Source organism: Pelodiscus sinensis, chromosome 24 (assembly GCF_049634645.1).
Source record: "Pelodiscus sinensis isolate JC-2024 chromosome 24, ASM4963464v1, whole genome shotgun sequence".
In the NCBI taxonomy this organism is placed as follows: Eukaryota; Metazoa; Chordata; order Testudines; family Trionychidae; genus Pelodiscus; species Pelodiscus sinensis.
Genome location: NC_134734.1, coordinates 23,371,493 through 23,385,656, shown reverse-complemented (window position 1 = coordinate 23,385,656; position 14,164 = coordinate 23,371,493). Strand labels below are relative to the sequence as shown.

At 46.3% G+C, this 14,164-nt stretch overlaps 1 protein-coding gene across 3 annotated transcripts in view; it reads right to left on the bottom strand.

Moving 5' to 3' along the window:
• GATAD2B (GATA zinc finger domain containing 2B) overlaps positions 1-14,164 on the bottom strand; it is an 84,786-nt gene that overhangs the window by 51,420 nt on the left and 19,202 nt on the right. Inside the window, exon 1 of one of the 3 annotated variants that reach the window (XM_075907279.1) lies at positions 9,258-9,497. The exons of the other annotated variants lie outside the window; for them this stretch is intronic. Coding sequence (XP_075763394.1) covers positions 9,258-9,493 — 236 coding nt within the window. The 5' untranslated portion in view covers positions 9,494-9,497. Of the gene's footprint in view, positions 1-9,257; positions 9,498-14,164 lie in introns of those variants that run through there. 3 annotated transcript variants of the gene reach the window in all.

Here is a 14,164-nt window from a genome sequence, read left to right as displayed (position 1 = left end):
CCAACGACTGTGACCACGAGGCCCAGGTCGGAGGGCACAGCCTGTTCTGGCCAATGGAAGGGCAATGGACTGCAGAGGGAGGACTCGGTTACTTTGACTAGCTGGTTCCCACGGGGGGGGGCAGAGGCAGAGAATAAAGGGGCCCAAGCAGACTGTTTCCCTGGACAAAGGATGGAGGCGGTGCTGCTGGGGCCAGTGATATTGGAAAGAGGTGGATTCTGCACTGGGCAGGGGGAGCAGACAGAGGCCACAGGGATGGGCTGTGCTGAAGAAGGCCAAGTCTACAGGCCTGAGAATTTCCTGTGCTGTGTTGCTTTGTGCTGGCTGAGAGTCACTTGGGGCTAGAGAACAGGGCTGTGAAAATCCTTCTGGGAGTAGAGGCCAGTGTTCCCTCTAAGCAACGCGCTTGTGCGGCCGCTCCGGAGAGTCAGATGCTGCTCAGCTCATTAGCAGAGCGCCTGCAGCCAGGCTGAATGTGGCTATTGGTGGTGCACATTCACACGACTCAATGCACATACAATTCCACACGTGGATGCAAAAGATTCGAAGGAATGCTGGTGGAAGCCCCGGGGGCAGAGCAAGTGGACTCCCCCAAGAAACTGATGTGCTGAAGGCTGAGAGGTGCAGTCCCAGGAAGCAGAGGGGCATAGGCCCCAAGTGGTCCCCTGAGAAGGGCTGTCACACTGAAGATGGTGCCCCTGCGTACCGTACATCTGAGAGTGGGCACATCTGAGAGTCGGACACTGGGGTTTGTTCGAAAGAAGTCCTGGGAAATTGCCTTTTTGAAGGATGCTATCATTACCCCCACATCCAACAAGAACCCTGGCTGGACACCAGCCATGGATAAAATTAACAACCTGTTTCACAGATCAATCAGAAGCTGTTCCTACCCTTCAGGACCTTCTTGCAATGACAGACAAGTGTCATCACTAAGAACAGCAATGCCACAGACACAGGGTGCCTCCAAGTCCCTTGATCTGACGCAGGTACTAGACCGCCTGACAGCTTGCAAAGCAGAGGGATGTGGATGGCAAAGCAACTTTGCCAACAAGAGTCTGCAGCTCATCTGACATTTTAGTTCAAGTAAGGGTCTGGGACCCTGGGTTCTAGTCACACATCTGCCAGCAACTCCGAGTGCTTGAGGAAAGTCACATCAGCTCCGTGACAATTTCCAAGGGTAAGGCAATAGCAAGTCATTCCCTGACATACGTAAACCAATCTTCCCACGCAGCATCCAAGATCTGGCCTTTCCTCTCCATCCTGTAACAACTCCCCCGGTCCCAGTTATGTCTTGACAACTGCAGCATCCTCTTCCCTCGGCTAGGAGGAGCCATTCTTGCCCCCAGCTATACGCACCCAAAATACTGTTGCAAATATTTTGTCTCCTCACATTGACGAGGTTGCTCCTCTCTGCATCACTCCACTGGACCAAACCATTTCTCTCAACTTTCAAAGTCCTCCAGGGCCCATCACCATGGAACCCATCATCTCAGCTGCTGCTAAGATGCTGCCTCCTGCCTCTGCCGCCAGCCCTTATTGCCCAGTTCTTAAACTTTCCAGCAAGCACACTGGTGAAGCCCCTTAACTCCCCTTGGCCACAATGCCTACAAAAACTTGGCAGCGAGCGTACCATGGCCGCTGCCCATCATGCTCCCTGGACTGTCTGTCACCTTCCCCTCCAGCCACACCAAGACCGTAAGCTCCCTGGGGCAGAAATCACTTTTGTTCCATGTTTGTACATTGCTTAGCACAATGGGGACCTGGTCCACGATTTGTGACAATGCCCAGAAGACAAACATCTGGAAATGCTCCATGCCACTGATGAATGGAGTGTCTGCCTTGTGGGTTCCTTACTCCACGAGCCTCAAGGAGTGAGAATTACATTTCTAATGCAACAGATGCCTCTGTCCTCCTTGGCTCAAAGATTCCACCTCCGATTGCAATGAGACTATTGGAGGCTTAGAAACATCCCCCAGTTGGAGACTGCAGAGGTGGGGTGCTAGTTGTGCTGAGATGTGGTAAGGGCACATCTCAGTAAAACAGCCTCTAGTGAATTGGAAGAACAAATGGACACTGAATTCAACAAAGGTGGCAAATTCAAAGCGGTTAAAGGAGAATATTCTCAGACACTGGGACTCCCTGCCCCAAGAAATCACTGGCAGGCTCAAACAGAATTGGATGCTGGTACGATAAGCGGGCTTCCAGAATTGGAACAGAAAGGATAGCACTGGGCTGGGTTCCCTAGGCAGGGGGTGGAATCTCCAACCCTAGAGGTGTTTAAGTGCGGTTTGACCAAGCCCTGGCTGGGATGATTGAGTTGGGTTGGTCCTGCTTTTGGGCAGGGGGTTGGACTTGATGACTCCTGAGGGCTCTGCCAGCCCTGGGATTCTGTGATTAGCGCACACAAGTATTTTGGAAGGGTGCAAACCTTCCTGCTTCACGACTTCAGCTAATCTCTAACCCACAGGAGTTGAAGGAACTTTGTGGGCAGACTATTTCAAAATGGCTTCCTTTGGGGAAGGGTGCAAGAAACCCTGCAGCAGCTGGCACAGTCCGCTGCCAGAGATAACATACCAGGCTAGACAGACTGCTCAACCCCTCCAGTCTGGAATTTCTTAAAGGCAAATTCCCCTGGCTAAATTAATCTTCAGCTGCAAGGCCCACTCCCCTGCCACCTGAGAAAAAGCAGCGTCTACCCTCCTCAGCCATGTTGCCCCAGCTGCACTGCAAGGCATTATGAGGCCAGCTGCCAGGCAGGCACAACTGACCAGCCCTAAACAGCAATGGCAGCTACCTGGGCACTTGTGCCCACAAAGAAAGCGCCGCAATATCTGTGAAGCAATAACATCGAAATCGGCCCCAGCTCCTGCTGCTTATGGAGCTGCTTGTAACTTCATACAGGTGAAGAGGCACAACCCAGCCAACATGCCCTCTTGCTGCTGCCTCAGCTCTTGGTCCACTGTGCCCATGCTCAGGTGGGCCTGCTACTGAGAACCAGGCAGGGTTTCACCTGCAAAATTTGCTCCCCCCACTCTTTTTTCCTCCTTCCCACCCTTCCCCATGGAAATCTCAGCTCCCTGAGCAGCAGATGTGCTGCTGTGACTACTGACTTCAGGAGACAACGTGGGACGTGCGGTCCCTGTGAGCAACACCTGAGGGGTGCAGTTTCACTGGTGTCCGTCAGCACTCAAAACACTGTTAAAAGCCAGTGTGCATTTGTGTGTCAGCCTTGTGTGCAAGCTCCTGCACAAATACTACTGCACTGAAGTCATCAAACATCAGGAGGAGAAAGTGTCTCCAGAACCAACTGCTGGGGTGCCCCGGGCAGTCAGTGCCCAGCTGGGGCTTATTCACTGCTACTCATGGGGAATACCATGCCCGACGCTTTATTCAACTCCGCCCAAGTTAGAATAATAGACACTCAGCTCAGTCCGACAAGGGAAGTTCTCTCCCGCCTTGGCCGGCATTCCTCCACCCTCAGAATACAGCCAGTCAACTGATGGCCAAGGTCAAGCAAACACCACTCTTGCCACTATTCAGAGCTGCCTGCTATGCACCCTGCTGCCTGCGCGGGACACACCCTGTGTGAACAGGGCGGCGTGCTCCCCAGGCAGCTTGTGCTAAGGGCTCACTGACAGAATTGGAGAGAGCTGCTGCCATTACCACAGACTCCCACATTGCCAGACCAATTGCTCCCATGCCACCCTTCAAGCCAGCCAAACAGGTTCAGCTGCCGCTGGTTCTCTATGCCCAGACCAGCCATACCTGGGGCACCCGCAGAGGATGCTGGGCTCCCCATGGGTCTTCCTGAGTGGAACCCAGCTGACTGGCTCCAGGCCGTTCTGCTTTTCCCCCTCACTATGCCCAGACCAATTGCTATCTCTGCAGAATCTGGACTGGTGAACACAAGGGCACGATGACCCTGCCAGCCCATCCCAGAGGGTAAGCAACTCTCACAATCCTGCTCCAATCCAAGAAAGGCATCAAAATCTTGCACAAGTTCAACTGATAAATTCATTTGATGGTGTCTAATGAAATCCATGGCAAGGGACAAGCCAAGACCAGTCATTTAAGGCCCCACCCAGCTACTCAGGAAGTCTAGGCCTCCTGTTTGAGTCTCAGCAGAACCAATTCTGCCCTCCAATGCTTTGAGGAAGAATAACCAAGTTGCTGTGGGGAGGCCTAGCAGAGGAGGCCTTAGAAGCAGAGCTCGTTTGTTTCAACTAACCAACCATGGTACCTACCAATCACACTTCATCTGTCCATAGACTTTGATTCTGCTCCGTCTGCACCTTCCTTGCCTCACAAAACCTGCGAGCTAGAGAAACGTGGGGCCAGAGGACAAAGTCTTGAAGTGCAGTTACCAGGCACCAGCTTAAATGTACAGGGAAGTGAAAGTCCGCCAGCCTCCACCCCAACAGCTCCACTGGCATTCCCAGCTGCCCTCCTCCTTTACACTGACTCCCCCACCAAAGACCTTGCCTCATTACTCCCAGCTCTCTGCTTGCTGAAACATTTCCTCCAGTCTTCTCTAAACCACTGGCACGTTGACACACGAGCTTTCTTTGCACCCTCCGTGTTCTGGAGCACTTGTAAAACGTGTCTGACTATTTGAAGCTCATCTAATACCTCTCCCCCATTTTCCCATAGAAAGTAATTAACTTTTCTTGGACTCCAGTTTGAGGGCAGGAGGGAGAAGGAAAGGCTGCCCTGGAGTTCTTCACCAAACATCATACCACCCTGTGACACAGGATACTCTACAGTCCACTTACATAAAGCAGTAGTTGAATCTCAGCAGCAAGGGAACGGATTTCTGGCACATGTCAATACACAGGTCTCTTGTCTTGAAGACCAGTAATCTCAGATCCTGTCAGCTGCTCCATACTACAGCCCCACTGCTTTAAACACAGACATATGGCAGCCACTGAGATTTTGCTGTGTAACCGTATTTGTAAAGCAGGATCCCTCAGGACACAAAGATGTTAGAAAAGATTCTACATGAGCTACAGTAAGGGAAAGAACTGTGCTAAAAGCAGCAAAGTAATACCCAAAAGGGGAATAAGTCTGTACAGGCCTTTGAAAATGCCATGACAACTTGTCAGAGTAGGAAGTTGTGGTAAAAGACAGCTACCATTGCCACCAATAGAGAGAAGCAAGAACAGAACTAGTCTGCCATCTGCAATAACCAAAGTACAGTAAGCCCCCTTCATGCTCAGAATCAAGAAAATTAGCTTGAGTTCTCTTCGTCCCAAGGGGAAGGTGAACATATACCTACATGGCAAGCTGACAATGTCCATGCACAGGTGACCTCAGGAAACAATGGGACAACCCCATCAACATGCGAAAAACAGAACCAGAAAAGAAGAGAAGCCACCCAAGCCACAGGGCACTGCAAACAGACTGACCCCGTCATATGGGAGAGCATATGACATAGTGGTTTGTTGTTAGCCAAAGGCAACCTTCATGCAGGCCACACTCAGATGGACTGAAATTTACAGTAAAACATCCCACTGCAAAGGAGGACTGACTGCTCCCCATACACTTCAAGCCTCAACCTTCCTAGGCAGCTCAAACCAAATTGTTTCTCCACTTGAATTTCTGCACCAGACCCATGTGCCCTAGAACACAGGGCAAACAACTGAAAGCCCGCTAAAAAGCTAGCACAGGTTGAACCTCTCTAGTCCGACCTGACTGGTGACAAACCAGAAAATTTGCCAAACCCTGGGAGAACAACACTGCCTAGCAGCACTACCAACACGGCCACTGCTTGCTGGGCTCTGAGAAGACATTGAGGGGTAAATCAGAGCTAAATCACAGCCCAGAACACTGAGAGCCAGGACTGGTGGCTGTAAACAAACTTGAGGGGACCACAGGAAACTTGGCTATACCCATGATCAGGGCTTGACAAGCAGCGGCGAGCCCTGCTCGCCAGCCACGTGGTTTAGGACGCTGCGCATGCGCTGATTGTGCTGCGGCACCGTGTCGGACTAAAATCTATTCGCCATGGGTGAGTAGATTGCCGTAATTGTCGAGCCCTGCCCATGATAAGTGGACATCCAGCTAACTGAACTCATGCCGGACCACAGATATGTTCAACCCGTACAGCCATTATTCTCACACAAGTCTGTAATTTTTACCACCATCCAAAGGAAGAACTTGCAATCCTGTAACAATGTCTGTCCATTGGTTCCCAGCTTTGATGCTCTTGTGCACCTTAAACTAGACTTCTTACTAAATATACAGGACCTTACCAGCAGGAGCTCCACAGGCAAATGTATTAACCTCAGAGACCAGAGGAAGACAGCAAAAGCAACACACATAAAAAACCCATATAGGAAAACATTCTTCTAATAAAAAAGTTAAATAAATAATAAATAAAAAAGTTACTGAAGCAGCATTAATTCAAGAAAGCAAACAAGCCGGGTTATGAAAACATGTTTATAATGCACAAGGTTTGGGGATACAAACAATGAACCCACTCGGATGTACACAAAATATAACACCTAACTCTAGCAGCTTCTTGGAGTGGCAGCATGAAGTTAGGTGTTGGTCCAATTTGAAGAAGCATAACATCCCCACGTTATCCATCACATTCGCACAGAAATAAATAGAACTAGGAATCCAACTTAAGCACCTCAAGGCACACTGCCTGTAGCTTTAAGTTAAAGTTGCTGACATCTTCTTACTTCTGTGAAACCCACTGATTTTTAAACAGGAGTCACTCCAAAAAGTCAATTGCCACCATTTTGGTACCCAGAACACCAAAGCCCGAAACCTTGCTAAATCCTAACCAGGGTATTTAAAACGAACACTTCTTTGGGACAGAAGAAAATATCAAGCTTCTATTGTTTATGCGTATTAAAAATTCTCTGCACACCCTAACAAAGCAAAGGTCCTGCATACCTTCACTCGCTCCACTCAGGCTGCTCAACAGCCACATTAGCATGTCTGAAATTTAAAGATTCTAGTTTCACACAAATAAAAGCAAGCCTATACGTAAACCAAGGATTTTACACAGATTTTGGCTTCTCACTCGCAACCTGCTAGAGCAGTTAACCGGCAACGGAGGCTGAAATAATTTGTCTACTGGCTCAAAAGAGCCTGACATATGCAGTGCTACAATGTCTTAACTTCCATCTACGCTGAATACAAACCAACATCTATGTCGTAAAATGCATTTCAACACAGCACACACAAAATGGCTGGCTCCCAAGATGAGCATTTCCATACAATACTATAAAAAGGATAATAACCTACAAAGGTAATTATGACTTAACGGCTAAGCAGTCAGAAGAGAGATTTGCAAAAACACAGATACTAAACACTAACAAATAAAAATACGCTGTTCTTCAAATCCCCATGCTTCGGCTTGTAAGTTGTCAAGGAATGTTACACTCCGTGCACATTAGTGTGTAACTTGCAAACAGATACTATGGTGTGACTGAGTATTTGATTGAGTATTTGTGGATGGGGAAATTTTATACTGCTAAGGAGGAGAAGTAGGCCTATGATGTAGTTTTTATCGCGAGCAGAAAATGCATCTTTAAAAAGAAAGACAATCCTAAATCCTCCTTGACAAAGGAAAAATTGCAAGCCAAGAAATATCTCAAATGCTGAAAGTGAAAAGATCCATTCATAAATTAGGAATTTCAACTAGGGTTTTTATACATTTTTTTTTTACTCTTGCACCAGCTGAATTAAATTAAAATAAAGATAACATTTAAAAAGACAAACAATGCTAGTTTCCAACAGAATCAGGGAGCTGTCTCTAGATTGCAGCAAACCATAAATTCTTATAGTCATTTCAACGCAAACTCACTAACCAGTTCTTCAGATCTGAATGATCAGAGCCAACGTAAGTCCTCACATAAACGAAACAGTAACATTACGACAGCTCTATTCATTAATGTGCATGCTTAATTCTCATTTCTCCAATACAAATTCAGGGTCTGTGCCATACAATGTGTCTAGGAAGCAAATAAAAATGAATGGAAGAAAATATTGTGGTCAATAAGATAAAATTACAACTTCCAAATCAATTCACCGTCTCTCTGAACAAAATGCCCATAACTGCAATGAAGTATATTAACCTTACAGCAATTAACAGCTAATGAAACGCCATCATCCACACCAACCAGAACCCCAAACTACAGCTGTCCAGATGCATGGAAACTCGGAACACTATAATTTTGCTGCCATGTGTTTGACTTTTGTACGGTACAAACCCAACTGCATGTAGCAGATGGCATAAAAAAGTATTTCTACTACCATGTCAGACTCTACCGAGAGAGGACCAGAAGGAGCAAAGTGTTAGTATTTGCTCTAGTATCTGACATTTCATTTTTCTGGTATGTTGTTTTCCGAACAGCTAAGTTATTAAAACCAATCTGGCATTAACACAGAAACCTTAAGAGTCTATAGCTATTGAATACAGAAAGGCTTTCTATTCATGCCCCCCGCCCAAATCATTGAAAATGTGGGGAGACAAAAATATAAGCGGCTTCCCCTCTTTCGGAAAGGGAGGCAGAGAATCTCTCTCTTCCTCTCAAGGAATGTGTCTAATTGAATGTTTGGGGAAACTGGTCCTGCAAGGCTGCAAACATTACCCTCCCTCAACGAACCGGTCATTTCAAAATAAAGAGGGGGCAAAAGGGGAGTTTTCCTTTTAACCATCCTCCTCCAGCTCTACTCCCCATCCGTCAGCCTGAGCAAGCAGAGATGACGCAGGCTGCCTTATATAATAGCTTGTGATTTCCTAGACTGCAGGCCTTCCCTTTGTGCTCTGTATACACTTACACACACGCACACACAGATTCACAGCCCCTGGCACCATGCCAGCACTAACCCTCCGTCAGCTGGTTGACTCCATTCACAGAGAGGGGTTGGAGCTGACATGAAAAGAAGGGGGGGGTGAGCTATTACATCAAGCCATCAGCACTACAGACAAAAGACATTTTTTTATATATCTAAAATAAGCCTTCCCGTGCAGCTTTAGACCAGGGAGAGTCGTATTTAGGAATTCCACAAGACGACCGCACGATGAACAAGGAACCTGAACGGAGGTGAGGTTTTTTGGGAGGTAGGGGAGGGAATCATTCCAACAGCAAACACAAGCAACAGTGCAGTTCTCTCTTTAAATATAATGTAAAAACATTACATTTAACCTTCCAACTCACGTTAAAGGAGAGAAAAAACAGGCATGATAATCCATAAAGAGCCTTTTGTCTGTTAAAAAGGACAGTCTAAAGAATACTTACAGGTACAATATCCTGCTGCCTTCTTTAGTTGTCAAGAAAATTAGAGACAGAGAGAAAAGAAGGGGGGAAAGAGACAGAAAGAATAGAAGACAGAGTAAGAGGGGGAGGGAGGGAAAGAAAGACAGATTTTTTTTATGAGAAGCCCTCTCCGTAGAACATGGGCGGCCCCGCGTGCCATCCCCCTCTAGGGACCTGCAGAAACCCTGTCTCAAAACGGGCACTTCCCTGCCAATCATGCGCTGTACTGTTATATTAAACAAAAGAAAAGGGGGATGCTTACTTTTACCCATGATGCCTAGCGGGGGCAGGGGAAAAAAACCAGTTGCAGCCGGTTTGTAACCTCAGGACATGGAATTATCTCTTAATTTTTTTAAAGTCGTTTGTGGTATAAAAGTCAGTTAGCTGCCTCTCCCCCCCACCCCTTCAGCAGATTCTGGCACCTTGCCAAACTTTGTCTTCATTCATGAGAGCTCATTTCCTCCAACGCTATTTTAACTGTTTAGTTCCCAAAACAAATTTTAAGGACATTCCATCAATGTGGAGAAGCAATTCATAAAGATGTATCTGTGCAAAGGGAATGCCAGTCATCTCATTGTTCTGCAGCTCTCCAAACAGGCTTTACCTGCCTGATGCTAGAGTCAGGGAATAGACAATGTAGCAAAGATTTGGGGGAAGGGTGTAGCATTCCTAACTAACATGGCGTCAGACATGAAGGCATCAACCCCTCAATTTTCCCCCTCCAATACCAGTAACTTGATTATAATTGGCGAGCACTCTGTTCCTACAATCGATTTGTTACAGGCATTTCACAGAGATGATCAGTTACAGCGCTTGTACACATTGCAGCCAAAACCAGGTAGACCACCATACCCAGATTACTCTGCCTTCCACGCAACCCACACCCTCCAGAGAAGCAAAGTCACTTCTCCCCAGAACCCTCACTGGCCTTTCAACACCTCTGTCCCTGACATGCTCAACAGCATTTCTGTGCCCACGAGGACTGTGCCTGGTGGTTTGTTGAGGTTTGACAACATACTAGGATTCTACGCCAATGTTCTGACCAAGACATCACGCTTCTGTAGGAAAGGTGGCGGGGAGCAAAACACAGTTACATGAACTGCAGATGAAGTGTGAAGTAATACCTGTGTGCATCTGCAAAGTTTGAAAAATGAATCCAAAGCATACTAGTCCAAGTACTCACTCTATTGTTCAGGTCAAAATTACCCCAAATCCTCTCCCCACTCCACTGCAAGCCGGTTACTACCACCTGTAGCGCTAGAAAGCAGTGCATGTGCTTACAGTACTCAGGAGCATCTCCCAAGGGCAAGAGAAATAAAAGAGTTTCAAGTCTAACCTACACGCTCCTGAGCCCCATCTGTCTGGTCTCTAGCCAACCTTCCACTGATAGAGGCCGGGGGGGGGGGGGGGGGGGAAGCAAGCAACTAGTCGAGTATTGACTCAACTATTCACTTACATCTCTACCCCAGAGTAGGTCTGGTCTCAGATCTGTCCTGACTGGCTGAGCTCAAAGGCTCTGGCCTCCTCTACCTTATTCTCCACTGGTCAGCACACCTAGAAACCCCAGACCCCCTAGTACTCAGGGCCCTTTCAGTCCAGCATCTCCTGTCCATCAGGCCTTGCCATAACTTGAGCCTTGAAGTCCTGGCAGCAAGATATTGGTTCCTCCCCTAAAATCTGGGCCTGAAAGCTCATCGGCCACTTCCTTCCTGACTATATCCCCACGAGGGCTAGGTCTTGCCTAGCGGATTGAACTCAACACCACTAATCAGCTCCCCACAACAACTGTAGTGCTTTGGAGCCCTGGGGTACCATTCCAGGACGCCCAGGCTTGCTTCTTTTGGACTTCTGCTCCATACGACTTCTAACTCTGGGCTTTCGGCCATGCTGTAGTCCTCTCCCACTGTCCCCTTTCCCCTCAGGCTCTCACACTGCCGTGGGGGTGGGGGAAAACAGGGCTGCAGAGCACCACTCACATAGTAGAATTAGGAACTGCCATGCCCGCACTCCTCAAGCCATTACAATGGGTACCAGCCAGCCCCAATCACCAAACCTACGTGGTTCATTTCTTTGGGAAGAACAGGGCCAAGGACACCTGTGCCAAAATAAAATAATTTCATACCACAGATTCCTGCAGCTTTCTACAGCACATGTCTCCATGGCATGCCAGGTCCTTGCCCCCCAAGAGAGTTTCAGTCTAGACTGGACAGGGGCAACAAGTGAGGATCAGGGGCGGGACTGGAAGCAGATGACAGACGCTTGCAAGGAGACGAGTCAGATGCAACTAGTGAAATGATTTGACAGGAGAAGAAGGTTTGATTGGAGCAAGGGAGATAAGGCAGCTGCATTATTAGGGAAATGGAGTGAAATTGATGGTAACGGAGGAATCTCATGATCATGAGAATTGTGTGTGGTTAGTACAATAAACCTGCAAAATTGCTCAGCAACAGTACAACTGGCTTCCTCAAGCCCAATGAATGCTCCTCAGCTGTGGTCTCTATACTGAGACCATTTTCAAACACTGCTAGGAACTACAATTAAGTCCTATTAAGGAGGACACATTATACAGCTACTTGATGCAAAAATACACTGAACTGCTAAGAATTTTCAGCTACCAATGAGGTAACAAAACAAACTAAAGCCAACAAACTTCTGACAGATGTTCCTAGCAAAAACCTGGTGGCAACTTCCAGCTCTTGGACAATCAGCTTTGAAGGGCTGATGTGAATTTAGCCACACTAGGTAAATGAGAGGTCATTAATTTAGGTTGCACGTATAAAGGAAGGCTATGGAAATCGGTCTTCAGAATATCCAAAAAGTTTAAATATAATTAGGGTGATTAAGTAGCAAACCTCTTTTAAATGTTACCCTGAAGTCTGAATTCAGACACTGATGCCACATTGTTGGAAGGCAAGACATGGATTCATTTGGTCTAAATGATCTAGTAACTGAAGCAAATTCTACCTCCAGACACAGGTACCCAATTCCAATGACATTAGACACAGAGCATCACATGCCTACATGTGGCCCATTCTATTCAGTCTTTAGTTACTTGTATTTATAAAATTATAAACTCTAGTTCTATGGAGAATGATTAACACTTAGGCTGTGTCTAGAATGGCAAGTTTTTCTGCGAAAGCAGCTGCTTTTGCGGAAAAACTTGCCAGCTGTCTACACTGGCCGCTTGAATTTCCGCAAGAACACTGACTTCCTACTGTCTGAAATCAGTGCTTCTTGCAGAAATACTATGCTGCTCCCGTTCGGGCAAAAGTCCTTTTGCGCAAAAGGGCCAGTGTAGACAGCTCAGATTTGTTTTGCGCAAAAGCGTGTCTAGATTGGCGTGTCTAAAGTGCTTTTGCGGAGAAGCGTCCGTGCCAATCTAGACGCTCTTTTCCGCAAACGCTTTTAACGGAAAACTTTTCTGTTAAAAGCATTTGCGGAAAATCATGCCAGTCTAGACGTAGCCCAAGTGTTTGTTTTCAAGGCAACACCAGGCTAGCATCATCCCTGCAAGAGAGGGAAAGTGAGGCACAGCCACTCAACAGTCTCTCTCCAAGGTCAGCGAGTCAGAAGAGCAAAGAAGAAAACCTGAGTTCCAACCCCCTGCTCTAGTCTCTAGAGAGACCGCTGCTCACACGCCAGTTCATGTGTCTTTGAACACCAAATCCCCACACCTGCAGAGAGGCTGCTGATCAATTCAAGGAAATTCAGCTACCGTAATAAGCAAGGGGCTTGCTGCACTTAGGACATTCACATACAACTTTCATCTGAGTAGGCTGAAAGCTTCAGCACTGAGCACTTACAATCATTATATGCAATTTTATTTAAAATTTGCACACTGAATTTTGGGAGCAGGTTACCCCTGCTGACAACACACAAAACTGAACCTGTGCCCCTATTTCATGTCTTTGCTTTGTTTCAAATAAACTTGCTACTTATGACAACATATTCCCTACAATAGTCATATAAAGTGTCTCCATATGACCTTAGACCTCACCAGCAAGACTACGCTACAGATACGTACATCATGCAGCTCTGGTTGTAACGAGCTCTAGTGAGGTTTTCAACTATTACTGTATATTGTGTTAGTGCATTTGCTGCCCCACTCTTAAGACCCAACTAACAGGCCCTTGTGAGCGTTAGAAGTAAGGCCATGACATCTTGTGACCTTGCTAGGGAATCGGATTGTGTTCTAAGTGTCATGCAATGCAATTCTCCTAGAAAGAAACAGCAACTCAGATTTGGTCCAGAGATTAAGATTGTTAAAATACAAATATTTCTGAAATCTAGACTGATCAGATATTTAAAAAAAAAAATCCTGGAAAAATTTCTGATCTAGGCAGTTTTTACACAGAAGCTCCCCTGTGTTTCCAATCCAGACATTACAGAATTAAGAACCTGAAAATGAAACCCACCAAGAAAGTGAAACTTAATTTTCACTACTCATACTTTCATGTAAAATGTTGTATTTTAAAAATCTTCCATGGAAATGAATGCATTATCAACAGTTTAAACACTTTAAAATAGTCCATGGTTAAAAGATGCGAGGTGATGCTGTAGCCATGTTGGTCCCAGGTTATCAGAGGCAAGATGGGTAAAGTGATATTTTACTTAGTACTTTACCTACTTCAAATACTCTGTTGGAACAAAGAAGTTCTTCAGTTCAATAAACAATACTGCTTCACCTCATCTCACTAATGTTTAAATAGCCAATATCCTTTTAATTATGTATCACTTAACTCATTCTGTTAGGAACAGGATTAGGTCTAATATTGCATAGGAGCTAACTAAAAACTACAGTTTAGCCCACTTCAAACTGACTTGTACTATCTTTTAGAAATGCACACTGATTATAGTAAAATCTAGTCATTAATGAATGTTTTAGCGTT